General features: G+C 43.0%; 1 protein-coding gene and 1 pseudogene across 1 annotated transcript in view; both read right to left on the minus strand.

Moving 5' to 3' along the window:
• Positions 1-23,754, minus strand: part of LOC147725374 (uncharacterized) — a 2,508,159-nt gene that overhangs the window by 674,503 nt on the left and 1,809,902 nt on the right. Inside the window, exon 18 of the mRNA XM_086964051.1 lies at positions 2,452-2,553. Within this exon, the coding sequence (XP_086820177.1) occupies positions 2,452-2,553 (102 nt within the window). The remainder of the gene's footprint in view (positions 1-2,451; positions 2,554-23,754) is intronic.
• On the minus strand, positions 2,589-22,477 carry LOC147725375 (endogenous retrovirus group V member 2 Env polyprotein-like; annotated as a pseudogene).

Genomic DNA, 23,754 nt, shown 5'->3' on the forward strand with positions numbered 1-23,754 from the left:
GCTGTGGATACACTTTTGAATAAGACCAAGAAACAGCACCTCACCAGTTCACGTCTGACTGGCTATGAATTAACTTTATTTGTAAAACACATCACGATCAAAAGATGTGTCACTCTGAATCCAGCCACGTTACTGCCCCTCCCTTATGAGAATGATGAGATTGATAAACATGACTGTACCTTCCGGACGGAAGAAGAGACAAAAGGACGGGTAGACTTGACTGATGTTCCCTTAACTGACACCCAAGGGGAACTATATGCTGATGGCTCTTGTTTTAAATTATCAGATGGCACTACAACGGCTGCATACACTATCACTAAACTGCACACAGTAGTTGAAACATCACAAGTACCCTATCAGTCGGCCCAAGCTGCTGAACTAGTTGCCCTAATACGAGCTTGCGAACTCAGTGAGGGACTCGCTGTTAATGTCTATACTGACAGCCAGTATGCCTTTGGTGTTGAGCACAATTTTGGGCACCTCTGGGCAGAGAGAGGGTTCCTTACTTCCCATGGTACGAAAATTCAACACAGTCACCTTATATAAAGGCTTTTGTCTGCTTTGACACTCCCTAAGAAATTGGCAATAATAAAGTGTAGTGTCCACTGAAAAGTCACTGATGATGTAGGTAGAGGAAACACTTTTGCAAATCAGAAAGCTAGGGAAACAGCTCTGACAAAATTAAAAGAATATTTGTGGCAGGTACTGCCACAAACATTTTTGTGTTTGAATAAGTCCATAATTAAAGGAGGTCACAGGTCAAGACAATCAAGCATAAATGGCAGAAGTGCACATGGATTCTTCTTCCAAATTTAACTTTTGCCCTCTATTGTGCGTCAGAGAAGGATTTCCCCAGGATCATGCTATTCCACCAGGCATTACCTCTACACACAAGAGTGGTACAATGATTAAAGGTTTGTCCATTCATACAGAATTAGCATTGACAAGGGAAAACAATTCTAAAAATCATGTCCTTCTGGTGCCTATTTTCAATATATGTTAGACATCAGTCTTTGACATATAGAACTCACTCTTTTTATTAGGTTACGTTTGATCCTACCACATTTACGCTTTCCGTGCCGTACGTGAACAGACCAGGTAGCATATATTCCTTAGCCCTGTGATGAGACCATTGATGTTATCTACCCTAAGAAATGGAATCAAACAAGTCACTTATTTTCATTTGAGTACTGGTTCACCAAACAGCTGCTTCACCTAACCTTGAAAAAGTACTAGGCCTGCAAGTCACTATATAGGGCGAATAACGTGGCGGAATCCAGTGGTTCTTGTACATCAGAGACTGATGCCTAACATAGATTAACAAGCGTTAGCAATGCAATAGGTCTCTCATTTATGTGAGTTTGAGCTATTGGCGTTGTAAATGACAATGCCTTTTATTTTTGTTTTGGCTTTTAAAACATAAATAAAAGGTATTGTCATTTACAATGCCAACAGCTTAAACTCACATAAATGCGAGACCTATTGCATTGCAAATGCTTGTTAATGATGCTTCTGGTGGAGGAGCTCATATATCCATATCAATAGTTCCCTCATTGACCAAAATATCTTACTACCAATGTTTTGAAAGTATACCAGTGACAAAAGATCGATCATCTCATAGTTTTTTAATTTTATCAAAACATTCCATTTCTTTTTTTATAATCTTTTTCTTATCAAAAACATTTATGTAAATGTTCATCATATAATTTCTTTCAATATTTGATAAAAAACCTTATCATAAATAGACCTAAATGCATCTAATCATCCGTACATTTCTTTTTCAACCGAGATCATTGCAAAAATAAATGTGACATACAAATATATAACATATATGGTAAAATCCTCCTGGTTAAATACAGCAAAAACAAACCACACTCCAATCCTACAATTTCATTCAATCTCACACAACTGCAAGCATACAATATCTGTCCATGGTAAAGTTTATGTATGACAGAAAAAATGTGTCTTTCTCTGCCAACAAATCGGGTCTCAAGAAGAAATATGAGACTCGGCACTGGGTCGACGCGCGTTTCGGTGGACTGAAGGCTGTTGGAACCACCTTCCTCAGGACCATTTCAGATAAAACAATTTCATTTCCCAGGGGACCATAAGATAAGAGTCCATTCTATTAGACTCTAACTTGCCACACAGCGAAGAGAAAAGTTCTTCAATGTTCAAAGGTAATTTGTAAATCATCCAAAATAGTCAAGCTAGTATTACTGGGTCGATAGCCCTTCTAGCTCTACTAGTTACATCTACCACCCAAAAATTGCGGACAGCAATTAGGCTATTTATATCATCCTTATCAGAGTCTCCAGTTTGTTCCCCACATCCCCTGTATCATAATTAATACATTATTTTATTACAAATGTATGCTCAGTTTGACAATTTAAATGTGACAAAGATGTACACATACTTTCATGCTTCCTTCATCATACATGCAAAACTTACCTGATAGGTACTCAGAGCCTTATTTAAATCTTCAATAAGGGTTGTAAATAAAGGTTTTGCTGAATCAGCAACAACTCCAAACAGTATGTTGTATATTTTCACCTAAAAAGATAAACATTAATCATTTGACCCCAGATTTATGTATTAGATATAGCTACAAAACACATATTAACATATCCTTAGTGTTACAAAATAAATAAAATGCATTTGTATAAAATCAGTTTCAAGTTGTGGTCATTCCAGTATCTAATTTAGACTTGCTTTAGGCTAACTCATGCTCCTCGACTTAGAATTAGAACACTGATTTGGCTTATTAGAGTTGTGTTCCCTCATACTCTAAACTCCTATTACACCAAAGCAAAAAGCACCGAAAATGTTAAGACTGGGTGCGTAATAAACAAGACCCTCGGGACAAATGGCCTTATAATTTCAATTTGGAGTCTCCGCCCAAATTGAAATTATGAGTTAAGTTGTATTACAGCATCTGTTAATACTGCTGCTGTTGCCAGACACATATTCATAATTTAAAAAGAGGTGGATTACATTTTCGTACATTCCCGGAAAATGGCCTAATACCAAATCCTCCATGTATTCCCCATTCCGGGATACAAACAGGCAATTAGCTAAAAATCGGTGAGAATACCTCTGGGGTCAGTAATACATGATTCAGTATTACTGCACTAAAGCTACTGATCAAGTCGTAATGAGGGCCCAAGTGATTTACGGACAATTGAGATGAAACCTGTGTATACTATTGTGATCTCGGCCCACGGGTCAAGAGACCCCTACTCACCCCGCCACGCCTATCACCCCTCCGCAGCTCCCCGTATCCAGGCACACTAGCGGAATCAAACACCACAGCGTCCATGACGACAGGAACCCCGCCCCTCTCTCTGTTGCAGGACCCAATCAGGAGCAACGAAGGACCGGAAGGACTTCCCCGTGACCCCGGAAGTCCCGCCTCCCTGTCGACGGCCGGATACAGAAAAGACGGAAGAGAAGAGGGAGAAGGCGTCGAAGGATCGTGGCAGGAGATTTCGGCTGGAGCGGTGACAGAAGGAGAAGACGGGAGCGGAGACATCGAGGAGTGGTCCGAAGACTGGTGGAGTCCCACGGAGGTGGCTGAAGAGCGGCCGTAACTCGGAGGAGAGTTACGGCGGAGCGCGTGAGTACCAGCTACCTTTTAAGCACGCTAGGTGCTCGGTGTAAATAGTACGACCCCCCCCTTGTATAAATACTACCGCTATCTTAGGCACGTCACCAATAGCTCTTGGACACCTTGTGTAAATTAGCACTTGACACTGTACAAATAGCACAACCCTGTTCCCCCACCATCCTGTGCACTTCTTTTGCTTTACCTTCCCTGACTCCATCCTGTACCTTCCTCACTATCATTTCTACTCCTCTCACTACCGGGTAACGGTGACGGTATCGGACCTCTAGTCCCAGTGTGACTAACGGCTCCTCTCTCTCTTATTGCCCTCCAAGATGCCTTCCGACCATACCGTGACGGCTACACCCAAGACCCGGACGACCATTGGACCCTCACAACATCAGGAGGAGCAAAGAAGAAGACGCATCTCCCGTGTTGGGTGTTATACCTTGGACTCTCTCTCCCTGTATCCTACTGTTCAGAGAAAAATAAAAACACTATAGCCCACTATATCCGGCCTCCTCTCCTGCTTTTCCAGTCCGCCGACCGCCCACGATCACAACTATGATTTAGATTTCCTGTTTGTTCATTACTTCATTCCCACCCAAAAAAAAACAACGAAGTCCAGTACGACTTAGGAGTCCAGAGAGAGCAATGTCAGTGCAAACAATTGCTTGTCAGATCACATCTTGCTGGGAAAAATGTCTACACTGTTCACATATAAAAAATTACGGATCTGTGGTAAAGGTATTTCTGGTAGATAGGTAACCCCCCCACAGATTTCTCACTTGAGGATATGTGCATCAAACCATTTTGGGATCGTAAATAGTGCGAATCACAAAATTCGACTGTTTGGGATCGCAAAATGGCCTTTTGAGATGCATGTACCTTTTTTGCAATTCCCAATTAAGGAAATCGCAATTATTTGATGTTCTCTTAATTGCGAATGCAGTTAGGGAATCACAAATTGCAATCCCCTAAATGCGATGCATTATGCAAGCGCAAATTACGTTTTTGCAATTTGGAATCGAAGTTACCATCAACTTCAAGTTGATGGTAATTTGCAATTCCTTTGAAAAAATGAAAATAAATGCATTTTTCAAAGTTCATTGTGGTGCACACACATGCCCATAGGGCATGTGTGTGCACCACAAGTGCATACCTACCTATTTTGGGGGCTGCATCAGGGTGGCCTTTTCTCCTCCTTGCACCCTTCAAACTGCATGCGCAATTTGCGAGTACCTATTTGGTATTTGCAAATTGCACATGCAATACCATTCATTCCTATGAGCCTCTAGGCCTATAGGAATGAATGGGAAGCCATTCAATAATTATGAATCACAATTTGAGAGTCTCAATTAAGGAATGTGTAGGAATCTCAATTATTTTTTTGCGATTCCTACATGCATAAGAAATTGCGATTCCAAAATTGTGATTCCCTAAAAATGGCAATTTAGGAATCCCAATTCCTTACTTTGATGCATGTGGCCCTTGGAGCCAGAAACGTTTTTTCAAAGAAATAGCTCAATCGTGCCACCAGCTGGCACCATGCGGACCGGGCCATTATTCCTTTTCCCAGGATGAGACGATATCGAAGTATACAAGGCAACAGCCTGAGTGCTGGCATCAGTTCCTGGTACTATTATCTGTCCCACGTTGAAACATATGAAGAGGACCAAGAGATTATAAAGGACAGTAACATATTTAGCATGATATATTTGCATACCTTGGGATCATATTAATAATGGCACAAAAACCCAACAGGGGAGGAGGGAGAATAGTGAGGCATCTGAGGGGAGATTGAGTATTCAGAAGAAATATTGTTACCGTATGTACGTAAATGATTCTTCTCATAGATACAGCTGGCAAATTCCTCCCTTATGAATGATTCCCAAAGACATGCCCCCTAGCAGGTGGGACTGAGCAGTGCCAATTAAACAGAAAGGTCATGCAACTTGTATCTAGCAATATATTCATCAATGCAGCCTGGGCTGTGAGACAATAATGTTTAGCCAAATAATGCAAAGGTGACCAGATGGTTGCCCGGCAGATACCAACCATTAGAACTCTTCTGGTGAGAGAAGTGGAAGCAGCCATGCCTTAGTAAAAGGAGGACAAATGCCAGTCGGAGGTTGTTTTTGACTAAGGCATAGAAAAGTCATAATGCAAAGGGTAACCCAACGCAAAATGGTGTGTTTGGTCACTAATGTGCCCTTCTTTGCTCTGGCAAAGCAGACAAAGAGTTGATCATCCACTCTTTCCTATCACTTGCGGGTGACCTAGTAAAATACTACATGCCTTGGGGACAGTTTTTTAAGTCTCTCACATTCCTTGTTGGGATGAGGAGGAGGGAAGAAAAATGCAAGAGTTATGAAATGATGCTTTGTTTCATCCTACTAATAATTTTAGCTCACACTTTTTACACAAGAATACAATTGCTGCAATATATTTTTGAAAAGTCAATTTGTATCTTTCGTGTGTCTCCCTTGGGCATGCCGGAGTAACAACGAAAGAGTGGATCTGTTTCCAAGATTTTCTTGGCGAATTAGAGTGGTCATGTTTTCACGTTGCAGATACCATCTGGTACTCTGTCATGGTTAGGGGTTCCGATGACGCAATGTGAGCTAGCTAGAATTGGACCAACATACTCTGATGATGTGTGTGGACTCAAGTCCCTTATTGTGACAGTTATGGTGTCCAGACACACAGTCCTACTTAATTAGTAGGAACTGTATGACAGAATAAGGAAGAATTCTACCTGTCAAGCTCGTGAATAAGCATGAGGAGTCTCCAAGTGTACGTATGAAATCAGACTCAATATTCCATCTAAGGGTCAGTTAGCTGTCTCTGTATATTGCCTCACAGACACAAAAGGGTGAATAATGGCTACATCTGGGTTGACAACAAATGTGGCACATTAGATGAGAACTGTTCTACCCCTGGTCAGAGCTCTGGCTAGAGAGTGGTTTGGACCCTAAAGGCCTTTCCTGAGAGCCTTGATCTATGGGAAAGACCATGAGTAAATTTCTCAGCATCTTCAGAACGTGGGACTTGGTCATTCTTTCAACCTCTGGTGGGCTGGGACAAGGGACGAAGATTACCACAGCAAGTTGCGACCTTGATGGGCAAGATTACCAAGTTTGTCCTGCTTGGAGTTTTTTTGGCGTGAAAAAAGGTGTTAATTATATTTTGCTGTGAAAGTATCTGACCTCGTGGATCTCTGCCTGACTACAGTATTCAATCTTGCCCCACTAGAGGATCCTAAGAACCACAATGTGACAAAGGCCATTTAGAGTTGACTGTAGTCAATTGCACATATGACTAGAAAAGAAGCAATCACTGAAATATAACTGTTATTTTCATTGGTAGGTATTGCCTGCTATATATAACTATTTACCTCACAACTCTGAATGGACAAGAGATAACGTTTCCCCTCACTCTCCCAAAAGATCAACTCAAAACACAATTCGAGAAGGACTCTTCCATAAAATCAAAAAAGGCTAATAGATAAGATAACTACACAATAGGCAGACCCTATAGACTACGCCCTCCTAAAAGTTAACCCTTTGGAATACACAAATAGTTTTTTTGAATGCCCTCACCCACTAGATAGTGGCATGCTTCATCATAGGGCCCGCAATCACACCCTGAAGTGCATTTATTTTATCTATCAGCTGATTTAGATTTTATGGAAGAGTCCATCTCGAATTGTGTTTTCAGATGTATAAATATTTACCAATTATTCATATCATTATGAAAAAGTCAAGTAGATAAGTTAATACAACAACTGAAGATGTTCTTGCAAAAACATATTTTTTTAGCCTTTCTGCTTGCCTGGAGACCATTTGAAAACTTGTGGCTCATATGACTGACCATTTTCAAATAAATAATGCTGCTTTTCCGACTAGTTGGAAAGACTGCTAAATATTCAAGTTGGTATATTTATTTCACTATATGGTATGAATGTTGAAGCCTGGTTACCTAGCAAAGGAATTGTATTTTCAAGAAAAAACTTTGAACAAAGAACTGTGAACAGCTCTTTTACTATTTTCTGTCAATGTTTTTTAATTATTGGTGTTTTTTATTGGGTCTGATCACTTTGTTGTGAGTGTAGCATTTGTTTTTATGATAAATAATTTTTCTGCATTGATGTCTTTATTTTCTTTTTCATTTTAACCTTGAAAAAACAATGGGTGTTGCAAAACAAGGGGTGGCTGTGTTTTTTGTTTGTTTATTTCATAATTTATGGGCATTATTTCTCTCTTAATCAAATTACTACATGCAGTGGCATTCAAATAACAATGATGAATGTCCTTCAAATATCTATTGCATGTTGATGATGAGATAAACACTGGTTTGGTATTGATATTCAAAGAATAATGATAAATGCGATTTAAATATTTATTACAGGTTGTTGATCACACAAACATTGGTTCGCTATTGATGAGATTGATTTATTGTAATCATTCTAATTAATTTTTCAAATGTCGATTTGCATTCACGATTTTCTTAGGTGCCTCTTGCGGGATTTTTATAACATTGACAAATGGGATGCTCTCTCAAAATATGGCAGATATCCTGTCCACCGTATTACAAGTGTCATATACTATACGGCATGTATGTAGGAAGCTGGTTCTCTATATAGTGTACTAAAAAGTACACTGTGCAGACCCAAATTGGTCCCCAATTAGTCTACAGAGGCTAAAGTCAATACCACTAATGCTCTCTTTTGTGGTAGTGTGGGCGAGCAGTTCGGAGGACTAAGGGTAGTGCTAAGCATTTGTTGTACTTACAGAGGCAATAAATAAGACACACACTCAAACAATAAATCAGAGACAAAATTAGAAAAATAAGACTTTTTTAAAAACATTTATATATTTTTGAAACCAAGAACCTTGTTCAAAAGTACTGGTTTGGTTATCAATTTTTATAGGTAAGTAAACATTGTAAAGTTGTGCAACTTTACTTACAATGCAGTCCTATGGCGAGAAAAGACATGTGCATAACATAAGTACAGTCAGTTTAACAGGTCCACCTTCTAAGTTTCGCGTTGTAGTGGGCCAAGGTCCAAAGTACTACCAGCAGTTCTTTGGGAACTGCCTGGTTTTAGCCCGGAGCAGGGTGCTGGTGAGTTTCGTAGCTGCGCGCTACGGAAAAGGAGAGGGGGGGGCACCTGGAAACAAGCTGCAAAGATGGACTTATGAACAAGTTTGAGAGTCCCAAACAGGGGCTTGAGTCGCAAGGGCCTTTAGAACAAGGAAGCACAGCTGGTTTGTTGGTACACAGTCCAGGCGGGCTGGGTGCAGAGTGTATAGGTCGGCTGGGCTTGATGCGTAAAAGGGGCTCCTCGCAGCTAGGGACAAACAGCTGGCAGGATGAAAATCAGGACAAATGGGCCACTCTGGAAGTGGGTCTCAGAGATGCTGGTGGCCCTTGACGGCTGCTTGGTTGTGGTGTAATGAGAACCCGGAATTGACTCCTTCTGTTGGTGATGCAGGGTGTCTAGTTCCCCTGGTATTGATTCCGCACGGCTATGTGTCTTCACTCTTGATGGGGAGACAGAGCTGACGCAGTAGAGCATGGGTACCTTTTTCTGGTTGTCTTTGGCATCTGTTGAGCTGGGGAGCTACAAGACAGTGGACCGGACTCTGCTCTTTGGTGCCTGCAGACGGTAAAGGAGTAGCTCCTCTACCCCAAGGGAGATTGTAGGTGATTATAAATAAATGAATGAAGAGGCATTTCTAGAGCGCATGGCTACCTGGGGGCATCTCAGAGCTAGTGGCAGTACAGCTTCATCCATGGGCAGCACTAGGGGAACAGATAAGTCTTTAGCTACTTTCGAAAGGTCAGGTAATTTGACTCGAGGCGAATACCAAGAGGCAAAAGATTCCACAGTTTTTTCTGCATTGTACGAGAAGCGACGTCCTCCGCTTTGTGTTTTTCTTATTTTTGGAACTACGGCCAATTGTTTATTATCTGACCTTAAAAAACCTATTAGGGCAATAAGGTTGAATAATGGAGCTGATGGTGGGTGGGCCTTTCCCTGAGAGAAATTTGTGTGTAATACACAAGACCTTGAACTGGATTCCCTCTTGTATGGGCAGCCAATGAAGTGATGCAAGTGCAGGCTTAGCTGAAAGGCGCTTGGAAGTATTCAAAAGCAGACGTGCTGCATAGTTTTGCACTTGCTGCGATTTTTTGGTGGTTGTAAGTGGGGATCTTAGATATAAAGCATTAGCATAGTCAAGGCGTGACAAAATCAATGCTTGGACCAGTAGTCTTCTATCGGTGAAGGGTAGGAAGGGAAAGATCTTTCTAAGCACTCTTAAAATCACAAAACAACAGGCTACAACCTTGAGTGCTTGCTCTTTGAATTCAAGATTGCAATCCAGCCATACACCAAGACTCTTAATTTGTTCTTTTGGGACAGGTAGTATCCCCAGACAACTGGGCTAGAATGAGCTTATGCCTAACGTAGTTGTGTTACCTAAGAGTTATAGCTCAGTCTTAGCTCCATTAAGTTTTAGGCAAGAGCTGTCCATCCAACTCAACACCTTTTCAAGGCATAAGGCTAGCCTAGAGCCTGAATCGTCGAGTAGATTAAGAGAAACCACTAACAGGGTATCATCAGCGTGGGTGATGATCTGAATGCCAAAAGGTGTTAATACATCTGCTAGGGAACTCATAGACTTTAAATAGAGTGGGGCTCAGGGAAGATCCCTTGGAAACCCCACATCTAAGGGGAATTCGCTTTGAGGTGATTTCCTCTTCAAAGACTACAAAGGATCTGTCCTCTAAAAAGGACTATAGCCATTTTAGCGCTGTTCCTGCAACTCCTGCCGTCCTAAGTCTTTGGATTAGCAGCTGATGGTTCACCGTATCGAAGGCTGCGCTGAGATCTAACAAAATAAGTGCAGGGCAATCCCCTCTATCCAAAATTTTTCTTAGCTCTTCCACCACTGTCAAGAGTGCAGTTTCTGTGGATAAGAGGGTATGGTTTACATTCTTCTCAGCTAGTTTACCAATTTCTGGTAATAGTGAGTTAGGGCGATAGTTTGCCAACACGTCAGAATCTAGGTTGTTTTTTTTAGGAGTGCTCTAACCATTGTCTGTTTCCAACGAGAGGGCACTGATCCCGTTACCAATGAAGCATTTATCATATTTAGGATTACTGGGGATACAGTCTCAGAAATTAAGTTTAAAATGTTAGGGAAGGCAATGTCTGACGGTGCTCCCAATTTAAGTTGGCTAAGTAACCCTTGGAGGGAGGTCAGACACAGGGGGGTAAAACCTCCAGCCTACACTTTCCATCTGGGACTGTCCCGTCAGTTGGAGATAAAGTTTGTGAGACCGTTGCCAGCGTAAAAGACTTATAAATACTTTGCATTTTATCAAAGAAAAAAAATCAGCAATTTGGTAGCAGCGTAGAGGGATTTTGCAATCCGAAAGATTTCACGTGGACAATTTGCCGCCACAGTGATTCTCTCTTCGTAATAGAGAGCTTTGGCCACTTTTATTTCAGGTTTGTAAGTCTTTATTGCCTCTCTATATTTCATTTTATTAATTCCTGAAGGGTGCTTTCTTCAGTTTTTTCCAGCTTTTTGCTGGACTGTCTGAGCTTCCAAAGTTTAGGCATGTACCAGGCATTTAAATCAGCTCCTACTTTATTGTGAATCCATTTCTTTGGAAGAATAGTATCAAGTGACAATGCTAACCAACTATCAAGATCGTCGTTTGCAGTGACCGAGTTAGTTTCGAGAATGGTAAAGGTGTCTTCCAGGATAGTCACCCAGGATTTTACAGGCAGTTTCAACCAAACCCGTACTGGTTTGCTAGTTCTCACAGCTGGAGTAATATCCTCCTGTATTATCCACAGAAATGGAATTAGATAATGGTCTGACCAAGGTACCAGATAGGGACCTTGACCAAAGGATTTGAAATATTTGAGAAAATGGGGTCGAGTTGATGGCCTTTGAAATGGTTAGGGCCGCCAACTGACTGAATGAATTGAAGCATCTCCAATCCTTCTACTAATTCCAATATGGGAAGGAGTGAGGTATCATCAAAATGAAATTGGTGAGAGCGCTAGCTAGATTGGCTACAATATCAGGAAGATCCTTACAGAAATTACCTGGACCCGGAGGACGATATACCAGAATCCCTGAGAAGGGTCTAACATGGGAAATGCCTAAGGTGAAATAGATGCTTTCGCAGTCTGGTAGAGGATTTATCGAGGTGCGACAATTAAGCTTGTTCTTATAAATAATGGCTAGGCCACCTCCTCTGCCCTTAACCCGATCCAGCCTCTGTATTGCATATCATGGGGGGGGGGGGGCTTGGACAATGACAGGGTCAGCATCATCGTTCAACCGAGTCTCTGTTAGGACATCGGGGCTCTCTTCTTCTAGTAAGAGGTAGATTTCATAACGTTCGGAGAGGCTTTGGCGCGTGAAACACCGAGACGCCGACTGAGGGCACTGAATGGGACCCTGACAGGTAACTACCTTAATGAGACTGTATATATGGAGCTGACTAGAGATCCACGAGCCTAAGCAAGCGACATTAAACAACATGCACACCATGAGTTTTTAAGGATAACAGCCTGCAATAAACAACACAGCGCACCGTGACTGTGGATGAGAAAGCAGGAGAGCCTCCTCAAGGAGTACTTCTCTTTGGAGATATAAGGTGACTACCATATCCGTAACTTGCATCTTGTGATTGACTCTGGTTACTAAAATCCAGAAAAAGGATACAGACATCAATCTTCCCTCGGGATCTCGGCTCATGAAACACTCATATTCACCAACTACCATTACGCCCTGAAGAAGTTCCGCCTGACGGAACGAAACGCGTTGGCTGGTTTTCTTTTTTCAATTGGAACATTAAAGAATCTGAACACTGTTTGCAACTGCGGACTCAGCGTCAACTCATTTGGAATATTCATTTTGAAAACAGACTTGATCACCGATATATGGTGTAAATTGGACTATTGGAGCGGTGCATTTCAAAACTTTGCTCAAGATTTCCAATGAGTGTTTAGACATTGAACAACAGTTCAATAAAAACATTTTAATAGCTTCCTTGTTAGGCTGGTCTGAGGGGGATTCAAGCACAGGGCGAAATTTAAAGTGACAGGTACGACAGTGCTTAATAAGGCTATCAGGAGGCATTGAGTGTGTACACTTACTTCTTAGTGCTCCTCTATAAAGGTTAAGCTGCTCCGCAGTGTAAACGTGTTTTTCCCCATACAGACCGGCAGGGGTTCTGGCCCCTGGGCCCGGCGCAGACGGGCTTGCCTTAGGCGCGCATGCTATGCGCGTCCGCTGCGCTCGTCTGCTGCGCGATCGCGTCATCGGCCTCTTTTGAGGCAGAGCGAGCATCTGAAGACTAGTACACTGACCTAGTCTTTCACTGTGCGCTAATCAAGCCCCCGGAGCATTTCAACACAGCTCCTACAGTACAAAGTGCAAAATTACTTTTAAAATCACAATAATCCTGATGTTAAAATCACCCTATTAGATCACATAAAAACGTAGCAGCCCCCGAAGCATTAAGACCGCTCCTATCTGTGAAAAACTAGCAATTAGCAGCTGGGATTAAAAGTTCCCACAAGTTTACTAAATGTAAGTGGTGGCAGGGTACCTAAGGCTTTGGTGGAAGGCCAGTTTGCAGGGCGAGTCACTATGCCGCAATCGCCAAGAGAGTTGTAGGCAGGGTTTCGTGCCAAAAGTTTACAGAGCTTCTGCAGTTCTCGCTAGGCAGTGACTCTTCTTCGTCCTTCTCTTGATCCGTTTAATCTGGGTTCTTGGTTTCAGGGGTGCCACCTAAATACTCAATGTAGGAGTGTTAAGGGGGGTGTCAGGTAGTAGCCAATGAGCTGCCTACCTTCAGGGAGTCTAAACCCTCTATATGACCAGTTCCTTGGAGAAGTGGGCATACCCCTGTCCTTAGATTACTAATTCTGTCCAAAACAAGTTGGAGGAATTTTAAAAGGCGGTGTCCACATTAGCAAGTCCATCTCAGGGGTGGTACTGGCTTGGTGTAGGAAACACCTCATAATTGTACTAGTTTTGCCACCTGTCTTGCTGCTAAAAGTGGGGTCAGGACAGAGGCCGGGGTCACATAACAAAGGAGGCAGGGCCTTTGAAGCTTCGGTCCTGGAATGCAGATCCTGCATGGAGGATGTTTGAGCACCTCCACCCAGAGCAGGCTGTGTTCCTGACATCTGAGAGTGATGGCTCTTACTTCAGGAGGTCAGCAACGTGTCTCTGGCGGCAGGCTGGTCAAGACCAATCAACACACTAGTAGTCAGTAGGTTTTCAGGGGGCACCTGTAAGGTGCCCTCTGGGTGCATTTATTAATAAATCCAACACTGGCACCAGTGAGGGTTTGTTAATACAAGATGTTTGGTACCAAACACATCTGGGGTTACAGTGAAGTCATCATGGAGCTGGAGAACTCGTAATCATGAGTGTCCAGCCCATGTACTCGTTACACTTGTGATATCTAAAAATTGACTAGGATATCACAGGGACACATCTACTCAAGCAGGTATGCCCAGTGGCGTGGTCTGGCCGCGCTACAAGATGGCCACTTGATTCCATAGTTTTTTTACTGTTGTGGGTGTATTGGATCCTGACGCTTGCATGGGATACACTCAAAATCCTTTACCTCAATTTAGGCGGTGCTCTAGAAAAGGGGAGATACACCCTGCTTTCTCCAATTATCAATCAAAATGATTGAAACAGTTTACCAAGATTCAAGGCACACGCCACAACATCAAAACACAAATATGCAATAGTTTTTTCAAAACACAAAATAGAGTTGATGTTCCAGTTCTTCTGTGTGTTCTTTTATTTTCCTTTAGCCAAATTCCAGCGCGTTTCGTCGCAGTGGGAATTACCCATACGATTTCATAAGGGCTAAAACAGAAATACCAATTTTGTAATACATACATTATAAAAGTGTCAATATATTAACTATTATATGCAGCCTGTGCAAAGACATGACAACCATGTTTATCACATTTTATGGCAGCCTGACCCATCACCTCTTTCAATGATGCAATAATGTGTACTTCGAACCATTTTTTTTCCCTCTGCCGCCTCTGCCCCGTGAACTCGCCCCGCCTCCCAGCTGCATGTCCCTCCCCTACTTGATGAGGGCCGCTGCAGGGAGCGCAAGCAAGACCCCTGACCCTCGGTCTGAGGCCTGCTCTCTCCCCAACAGCTCTGCCGTGCTCTGTGCCGCAGATCCATGTGCTCCTCCAAGGTAGGGTTCAAGACCGCTGTGCCTCGGACCCCTCACAGCGATTTCACTCGTTACTGTGCCTTGTGTCCAGCATTACTGTTGTTCGTAATAATTGCTATCTGTTATTGTGCCGGTGTCATTCACTGTTATTGTTATTTTGCCCAGTGCCTTTCACTGTTATTTGGGTTCTTGCGTGTGCCACTGTTCTCACTCGTTTTTACACTGTAATTCTGCCCTTCCATTCTTGCTTCGTTGCCTTCTCCTCGCCGTTTTTTTCCATCCACCTCCTCTGCCCCCTGAGACCCCGCCCCCGCTCCCGCCTCCCAGCTGCACGTCCCTCCCCCCTCCCCAATGGCGGCTGCTGCGCAGTCACCCCAATGGCATGCCTAAGTCCTGTACGTGCTCGGTAACACGAGCATGCATGTTATTTAAACTTAACGTAAGACAATCCTGCTGTCTTTACCAATGAGACACAGAGGACGAGGGCTGCCCGTCGCTTTGATTCCAAAGAGAACATTGTTTTTCAAGGTGAGGGGCGGCCGCGAAAGGGTTAGAAATTAAAGGGATTGAAGGGCTTTCTTCATTGCAATGGCCTATAGAGTTCTAAACTCCTTTTTACCCTGCAGTTTCAAAAGGTGAATAATGAGCCTTTGAAGTTCATAGAAGGCCCGTTTGAGGAGTCACCTTCCCATTATTGCAAAGAAATCCACATGGAGCCCCGTGCGCCTGACGCTGGAGGTTAGTGTTTTTCTTAAGTTTACTTTATGTACCCTTGTGCATTGAAGTTAACTCTGATAGGCTGTAATTGAAGCCATCATGTTTGTTACCTTGTAGGAATGGCTCACCATTTTATAATCTGAAGTGAACAGATCACTCACTGCACGTGATTAGGACTACAGTGCCACAAATAGATGACAGGGTGGAAGCCCCACACAGGTGAGCAGGGACAATTGGACTCTCCACTTTATGATTCCTATCCAAACCACGCAATATATTAAAGTACCCACACCCATTTGTTGTCCCAAACAGGCTACACACAGATCTTCCAGTTAGTCCCGAGGAAGACCCCACCAAGACGGTTATAATTTTGCGCTTTTTTCAGGGGTCGAAACGTCGACGCTTTATTATGAAGTGTTGATGATCACCCAGGATACTAAACTAATAATTGGATTCATCTCTTACTTGGCTGATATTTTTCTTCTTTAAAAATTTTGCACTGTGTTTAAATATAATTTTTCCATGTAGTATATGTCCATGTATTTTGTGGAATGTTTTGTGACATGTACATATTTTAAATGTTTGTGCACATCTAAGTCTTAAATGTTAGTTCAGAAGAACTGTTCTGTGTGTATGTTAATATATGTTTTGCAATATCTTTACACTGATTTTTCCAAAAACTGAAAAATATATAGTGGAATATAAGATAAGTGTTTTGCATTTTTTGGGTTTGGTCATAAGGTACATTTTGTTTTCTCTTTTGTTTTTTCATTTGTTGACTGTTCTCATCCACTTTGAGAGACACAATTGCAAAAAAGGTTATTTAGATTTTTAAGAGTGGCAAAACCACTGTTTCGCATAAATACTAATCCCAGGTTCTGCGCTAGACTGGGCTACCCCATTGCTTTATATTGTTTAATGTGTGCCTAAGGCAAGCCCGTCTGCACCCGTCCGCTCCCGAACCGCGGCCAGTGCCAGGAACCCTGGATCTAAGAACATCTATTGCTACGACACCACCACCCTCCTTGCACTCAACACCGGAAGACTCATTGACTGCCAGCAAGCCTCGCCGTCAAGACCCATCGCCAGTTCTGCCTCTACTGCCACCAGACCCTAACCATAACCCCGGCCTCCAAAACCACTGACGCCAGCACTGGCAACACCCTAAGATGCATCCTCCTCAACGTACACTCCGTACACAAGCACGCCATGGAAATCTGGAACCTACTCGACTCACACTTGCCCGAGACGGAGACGTGGACCAACGCCACCTCCGCTCCCGACATCAACATTGCCATCCCAGACAGATACAAGATCCAGGGGCAGTACGCCCCAACCGCCGGGAGGGGGCCTCGCCATCGCCCACAAGAGCACCCTCCGCCTCACCACCTGCAGCAAAACCTTCCCCTTCGCTGAACACCTGCATTTCCAGATCCAGACCACCCTCAACGCAACACTCCGAGGAACCCTCATCTACAGACCCGCCGGCCCCCGGACACCTTTCCCCACCGGCATCACCGACTTCATCGCACCCCATGCAATCTCATCAGCAAACTACATACTCATCGGAGACCTGAACTTCCACCTCGACAACCCCAGCGACCCCAACTCCACTATCCTCCTTGACAATCTCACCAACATCATACTCAAACACCTCGTCACCACACCGACCCACAGAACCTCATCTCAGAATTTCTATACTTAATAATCATAATTTCAGTCAAAGCAAGGAGAGGAGTCCGTGGTGCTCGAGTAAAAAAAAAAAAGGGTCCAGTAACTGGAGTTAAGGGGAAAGCTCCAGCACCAAGCGGGTACAGGAGTGGTCTGCAGCTTTATTCACATATCAGAATATTTATACAGTTTTCAGTCAATAGGCAAAAGAAGAAAAGAGAAGTGACAAGAATAAGGGAAGTGACAAGCAGTAATTTCCAACAGATGTGTCAAGGTAGGGGCGTGTCTTGTGTCTCATGAGAGGGCATGTGATGTGTGGAAATGTGTTCTCTTTCAGTTGAAGGCCCTTACTCATTCGGGGGTTTATCTCTGGCTTAGAGTCAAGAACAGGAACCATCTTGTGTAAAACAGGAACTATCTTGCTGGTTCTGGGAATTGGCTGAACCACAAGAGTCAAAAAGAGGAACTATCTTGTGTAAAACAGAGACCATCTGCTCTCTGGCTTGCAGTCAAGGACAGGAACTATTTCTTAAGACAGGAACTGTCTGCTGGTTCTGGGAATTGGCTGAAGCACAGGAAGGGGTGGTAAATGAACTAAGATGCCAGGTGCAGGGTGTCTTACAGTTAAGAAAACAGGAACTATCTGCTGCTGGTTCCCAGAATTGGCAGAACCACAGAAATGTGTGGTCAATGAACGGGGGTGCCAAAGGCAGGGTGTCTTGCTTGTGGGTCTGAAGACCAAATGGATGTCACACAAAATGGGTGCTTGTCTGAATAAGGAAAATGGCTGTCAGGCAGAAACAGGGAAATGATGGGGCACAATTGTCAATTTTATTTCCACATTCCCTCCTTGCCCCAGAGTGTACCTACATTATATCTCAATTTGCATGAGATCATCTATACATTCTTGTAGCATAATTCTTTCTCTTTCTCTCTGCTGGACAAGTGGTTTAGGAATGCAGTTTGCAGCGCATAGACCGCACAGGGCAGGACCACATTGGATGCAAAGGCAGCATCCAGTTATTATCAGGAATATTATACCTGTTGCTGACAGCAGTTGCCATCCCCAGGACGATATTATCTTCCAGAACCAATCAGACCATGTCCAAGTGCCAGGTTCTTGATGTAAACTTACGGCTATCTTGTGTAATTTTGTTATGGCCGTGTATACAGATGGGGAATTATCAGGAATAAATATAAAGCAGCTAGAGCCTATAATTTTACAGGCTCCGCCTCTGTCAGCCAGGATGATGTCAAGGACAAGGCGATTTTGGAGAGTAACCAATCGTATGGCGGACTGCTCCTGGGTTAAGCTCCCCAGGGCAGACGCCGTCTGGTTTACAACTCAAAAACCGAACAAGGGCTTTGACTCACCTTCAGTAAAGCAGAGTCTATTAATATAATCAACAACGAAGAAGCCAATACTGAGTTCAATTACAAACAATTCTTTGTTTTTAAGGCTAACAAACAGTCAATTATTACCATATGTTGGAGTTAATCCATCAATATTTATTTCTTTTTTAGGAAATTTTTTGAACACAACACAACCACAATACAATCTTTTTATATATATATGAAGAAACACCATAAAATAAATAGGGACAAAAACATACACCACATAAATGGACAAACAATTGTAACACTTTTTCACACTCTCTTGAAAAACACTCGTCTTCCAATCATACTTTCACTCCTTCCAACTCACAACACAAAACACACATAAAACGACAGACTACATGGGAGAAAAATAGTCAACACCTTAATCCAGAAAATAATTTTGAACATGAGAAAGAAGAATTTTTCTGTAAATACTTAGTATACAACAGTACTCCAACACATTAATGTGTACAGTTATTTTGACATAAAACCCAAACGAACAAGGTCGACGCGTTTCGAACCGGACCCTTTGTCCGATTCTCATCAGGACCAGACAGAGAATCTGAAAGAGGAAAAAATATTTCCCTTACAATCAACAAAATTTCGTGTGTTAAGGAAGCAAAGATTAAGCGACCATGTACGAGCAAAGCTCCTTACCTGAGTGTTCAGAGATCTCAACTCAAATGGTTTTCAATAGGGAGGGGTGATGGTCTGTAGACAAAGTGAACCCAAGGTTAGTCAACATAAATTACGTCTATTTGTCTTTCTAAGTACGATGGTTTGAAAACAGCCACCTCTTTTTGCTTTTAAAAAAGAGAGAAGTATCGCCAATTTTGTTGTACGGGCAGCACTACCCAAAAGGGAACCTTCCACATTAAGAAGCATGTTGGGCTTACAGCCCATCCGTGGTCATCACAAATGCGGCACCTGTGTTTGCTGCGACAACACAATGGAGGGGGACGTTTTTTCATATAATGGTGTTTTTTGGAAACATTCAGCATTCTCAAATTGTAAAACTGAAAACGTGGTGTATGGGATCCTGTGCCCTTGCCAAAAACTGTATGTTGGCAAAACATCTAAAGAGATCCGTCAGCTGATCTCTCAACATAAGTCAAGAGTAAGAAGATCTGTGGCCAATGCACCTTTAGTAAGCCATTGGACCATGGAAGGACAGACAAAAAATGACATAAAATGGACTGTGTTGTCAAGATTGGAAATAGACACAAGAGGAGGTGATCTGGAAGCTAAACTGAACCAACGCGAGGCAACACTCATTCTTAGATTCGACACAGTCACCAATGGATTAAAGGAACTTTCAGAGGTATCACGGGCTTTTTGAATTACTTTGCCGATCCAATATATCGTGGTGTTTACATCCTACCATCTGTCTATGAAACGATGAGCGTTGATTAGAAACTACAACGACCAGAATTCCCGCTGGAACCCTATGACCCCGAGGGACCAATGGAACTGCTTGTTATTACCACCCGCTTAACACCGTCTTACAAGGTTTTCCTGGCACTCGGACCGCACGGTACATTGAGTTGCGGCCCGTTTTTTGCACTTTGAGACTGCAGCCAAAGGTACGTAGGATTTCTCTAAAATGTTTTCCGGCCACGTTACCCAGCACGAAATGTTCCGCGCACGTGTGCATACGAATGATTTAAGGCTTTTATCATTTTGCAGCAAATGGCGAACCATTACGGAATTCAACCCTTCGTCTAAACAAGCCCCGGATCGCATCGATATCCCCGCCAGGCTCTCTACAAGGTAAACCGTTTTTGCATTTTCATTACGAACTATCAGAGCCCTGCTGGCCATTCTTTTTAAGCGGTCTTTCTTCAAAGCGGTCTGTCTTTCATTTTTCAGCCCCTTGAATGACATTGTTGACATACAGCGGACGACTACTGACCACATTGTGAAACACCTTGCTCAGGAGACACGCTTATACTCAGCCCTCTTGCCTCTTGGTACCTAGTGGTTTTCAAACCATCGTACTTAGAAAGACAAATAGACAAATAGACGTAATTTATGTTGACTAACCTTGGGTTCACTTTGTCTACAGACCATCACCCCTCCCTATTGAAAACCATTTGAGTTGAGATCTCTGAACACTCAGGTAGGGAGCTTCGCTTGTACATGGTCGCTTAATCTTTGCTTCCTTAACACACAAAATTTCGTTGATTGTAAGGGAAATTGTTTTTCCTCTTTCAGATTCTCTGTCTGGTCCTGATGAGAATCGGACAAAGGGTCCGGTTCGAAACGCGTCGACCTTGTTCGTTTGGGTTTTATGTCAAAATAACTGTACACGTTAATGTGTTGGAGTACTTTTGTATATTAAGTATTTACAGAAAAATTCTTTTTTCTCATGTTCAAAAATATTTTCTGGATTAAGGTGTTGACTATTTTTCCCCCATGTAGTCTGTCGTTTTATGTGTGTTTTGTGTTGTGAGTTGGAAGGAGTGAAAGTATGATTGGAAGACAAGTGTTTTTCAAGAGAGTGTGAAAAAGTGTTACAATTGTTTGTCCATTTATGTGGTGTATGTTTTTGTCCCTATTTATTTTATGGTGTTTCTTCATATATATATATAAAAAGATTGTATTGTGGTTGTGATGTTTCCAAAAAATTTCCTAAAAAAGAAATAAATATTGATGGATTAACTCCAACATATGGTTAATAATTGACTGTTTGTTAGCCTTAAAAACAAAGGATTGTTTGTAATTGAACTCAGTATTGGCTTCTTCGTTGTTGATTATAGTCTGGTTTACAACAGCCTCTAAGGTTCTTGTCAACCTGCGTATAAGCTTGCTGTTCTGTACAGGGCCAACAAAGAAGAAGAACCCTTTGTTAAAATCTGTATACTGTTCCCATGAGGTTTCTGTTTGGTCAACCAAGGAGGTATCGATCGTTCTTTTATGTCTGACATGGGGCACCAGGAGGTCTTGGTGGTAAGTGGATGGGGCCACAAAGACAGGGGGTAACAAGAATGCTATATAGCAAGTTCCCCCCCAGTTCAAGGGCAGCTGCACATAGGCCGTTTGGCCACAGACGAAATAAGTATGGCGAGGTGCTAGAAATGAGGACTTTCCTCTGTCTTCAAAACTTATAGTGGTATGACAGTCACTGTGCCCTAATGGAACAGAGCCATTTTTCTAGATGCACAGGTGTCCTTTTACTGGTGAGACCGAGATGGAAGGGGGACCAGCATTCTTTTTAGGTTTGGTATTTAACATCTTGTAGGACATGGCCATGTTCCCTTGCTTGTATTCTTCACTTTCTAGGACTGTACCTGTCGCCTGAGGATTTCCATCCTTATTTGGGTAACAGGCAGCATTAAGTACCTTGTTTAAGTCCCCCCAAGGCCACCCATTCTTGCATGAATTATTTCTGTCAGGGCAGGAGGTGGGGGTAGTATCGTCAGCTGCTATTAGGGCGAACCAGGCTTCACAAGTCCCATTATAGGAAAATGGAAAGGGGAAAAGAGGCATCCCTCCCTTTTTCTGATGAGGTGTGAGGCGGCCACATATCCAGCAATTTGTGCTATTGCTGGCCTGATGAGTGTAGTGTAACATCTGTATAAAGGTATTGTTTTGCAAGGCTAGTCTATGGGCTTTTTCATGAGGGGGTAGGTCATGATATGTGTGTTCCTGAGTGCTGTTGGGTGTATGAGAGGTGTGTGGTGTTGGAGGAAAAACAGTGTGGAGGATCCAACCTAGACACGTCATAATGGTTATGAAGAAAAACAATATCATTAAACATATGATAGAACCACTACGCAAGTTCTTAAAGTTCTTGTTTCTGCATTTCATTCTATCTTTTTCCCACATAGTCAAGGTGTTTAAATCCATCCCCATGCTCCAACCGCTTCACCACTAGACCTGCGCCCAGTGGACTTAATTAGCCAGAGTCCGGATGGCAGACCTCAACTTTGATTTATATTCTTGTTGTGGGGTCAGTTCCAAGGGCACAAAAGATTGTTCTGTTACAATGTCACTAGGGTTGGCAGCGTCGCCGGCAACAGTGTCTCTTTGTCCAAAATATTTCCGGCAGTGGCTCGCGTGTAGCCAGCCCTTCCTGCCTTCGACCTTAACCGCCGTCCGCGTGGTTAGGAGCGCGAGCTTCGGAGTCTTCCACCTGGGCTGAAGAGGACTGGTCCTGTCGAAGTTTCTTATCATCACCCAGTCGCCGGGTCGGATGGTGTGTTCTCCAGGGGCGGTTTTGTCAGGGAAGGCTGCAGTGACCTGTGAACGACAAGATTGGAGTGCAGACATCAAGGAAGCCAGGTAATCAGTCAATATTCTGCTGTCTACATCAGTAATTCTTTTAGGCATTGGCGTACCCCACATATTTGGTGGTCTGCCAAAGACCACCTCATACAGAGATAGACCAGTTCTGGAATGTGCTACCATACACATGTAGAAAAGGGCAACCGGTAAGGCTACCATCCAGTCCACGTCTTTGTCTGTACATATCTTGGCCAATTTTGTCTTCAAAGTCTGGTTGTGTCTCTCTACTAGACCTGCTGCTTGAGGATGTCTTACACAGTGAAATTTCCAAGTGTACCCTAACAGAAGAGACACTTGATTCATGAGTTCAGAGGAGAAGGGCTGGCCGTTGTCTGAGTAGATGACGCGGGGCAACCCATATCTCGGGAAATATTCTCTTACTAGTTGCTTAGCAGTTGTCGTTGCAGTGTAATCTGGGACGGGATAGGCTTCTGTCCATCTGGTCAGAGCACATACTACAACTAGCACATACTTGTGACCTCTACATCTCTCCATCTGGATATAGTCCATTTGGAGAACTTCAAATGGATGGTCAGGGGGTTGGAATCCACCCTGCTCCACCTTTGTGCCTTTACCTGGGTTGAACGGATTACAAATCATGCACGTTTTGACTTTTTGTTTGGCTGCAGCTCTCAAATTTTTGTTGTGCCATATGTTCTGTATGCTGTCCAACATTGCTTTTTCTCCCAGATGCGCTGGTCCATGTATGGTGTTTATTATAACCTGTACCATAGCATCCGGCAGAAACCATACTGCTCTTTCAGGTGTCATCCAACCCTGATCTGTAAGGACCCCTCCTTTTTCCTTCCATTCTAGCAGTTCCTGTGGTGTGGTGTGACTTTGGA

This window comes from Lissotriton vulgaris, chromosome 3_2 (assembly GCF_964263255.1).
Source record: "Lissotriton vulgaris chromosome 3_2, aLisVul1.2, whole genome shotgun sequence".
Taxonomy (NCBI): Eukaryota; Metazoa; Chordata; class Amphibia; order Caudata; family Salamandridae; genus Lissotriton; species Lissotriton vulgaris.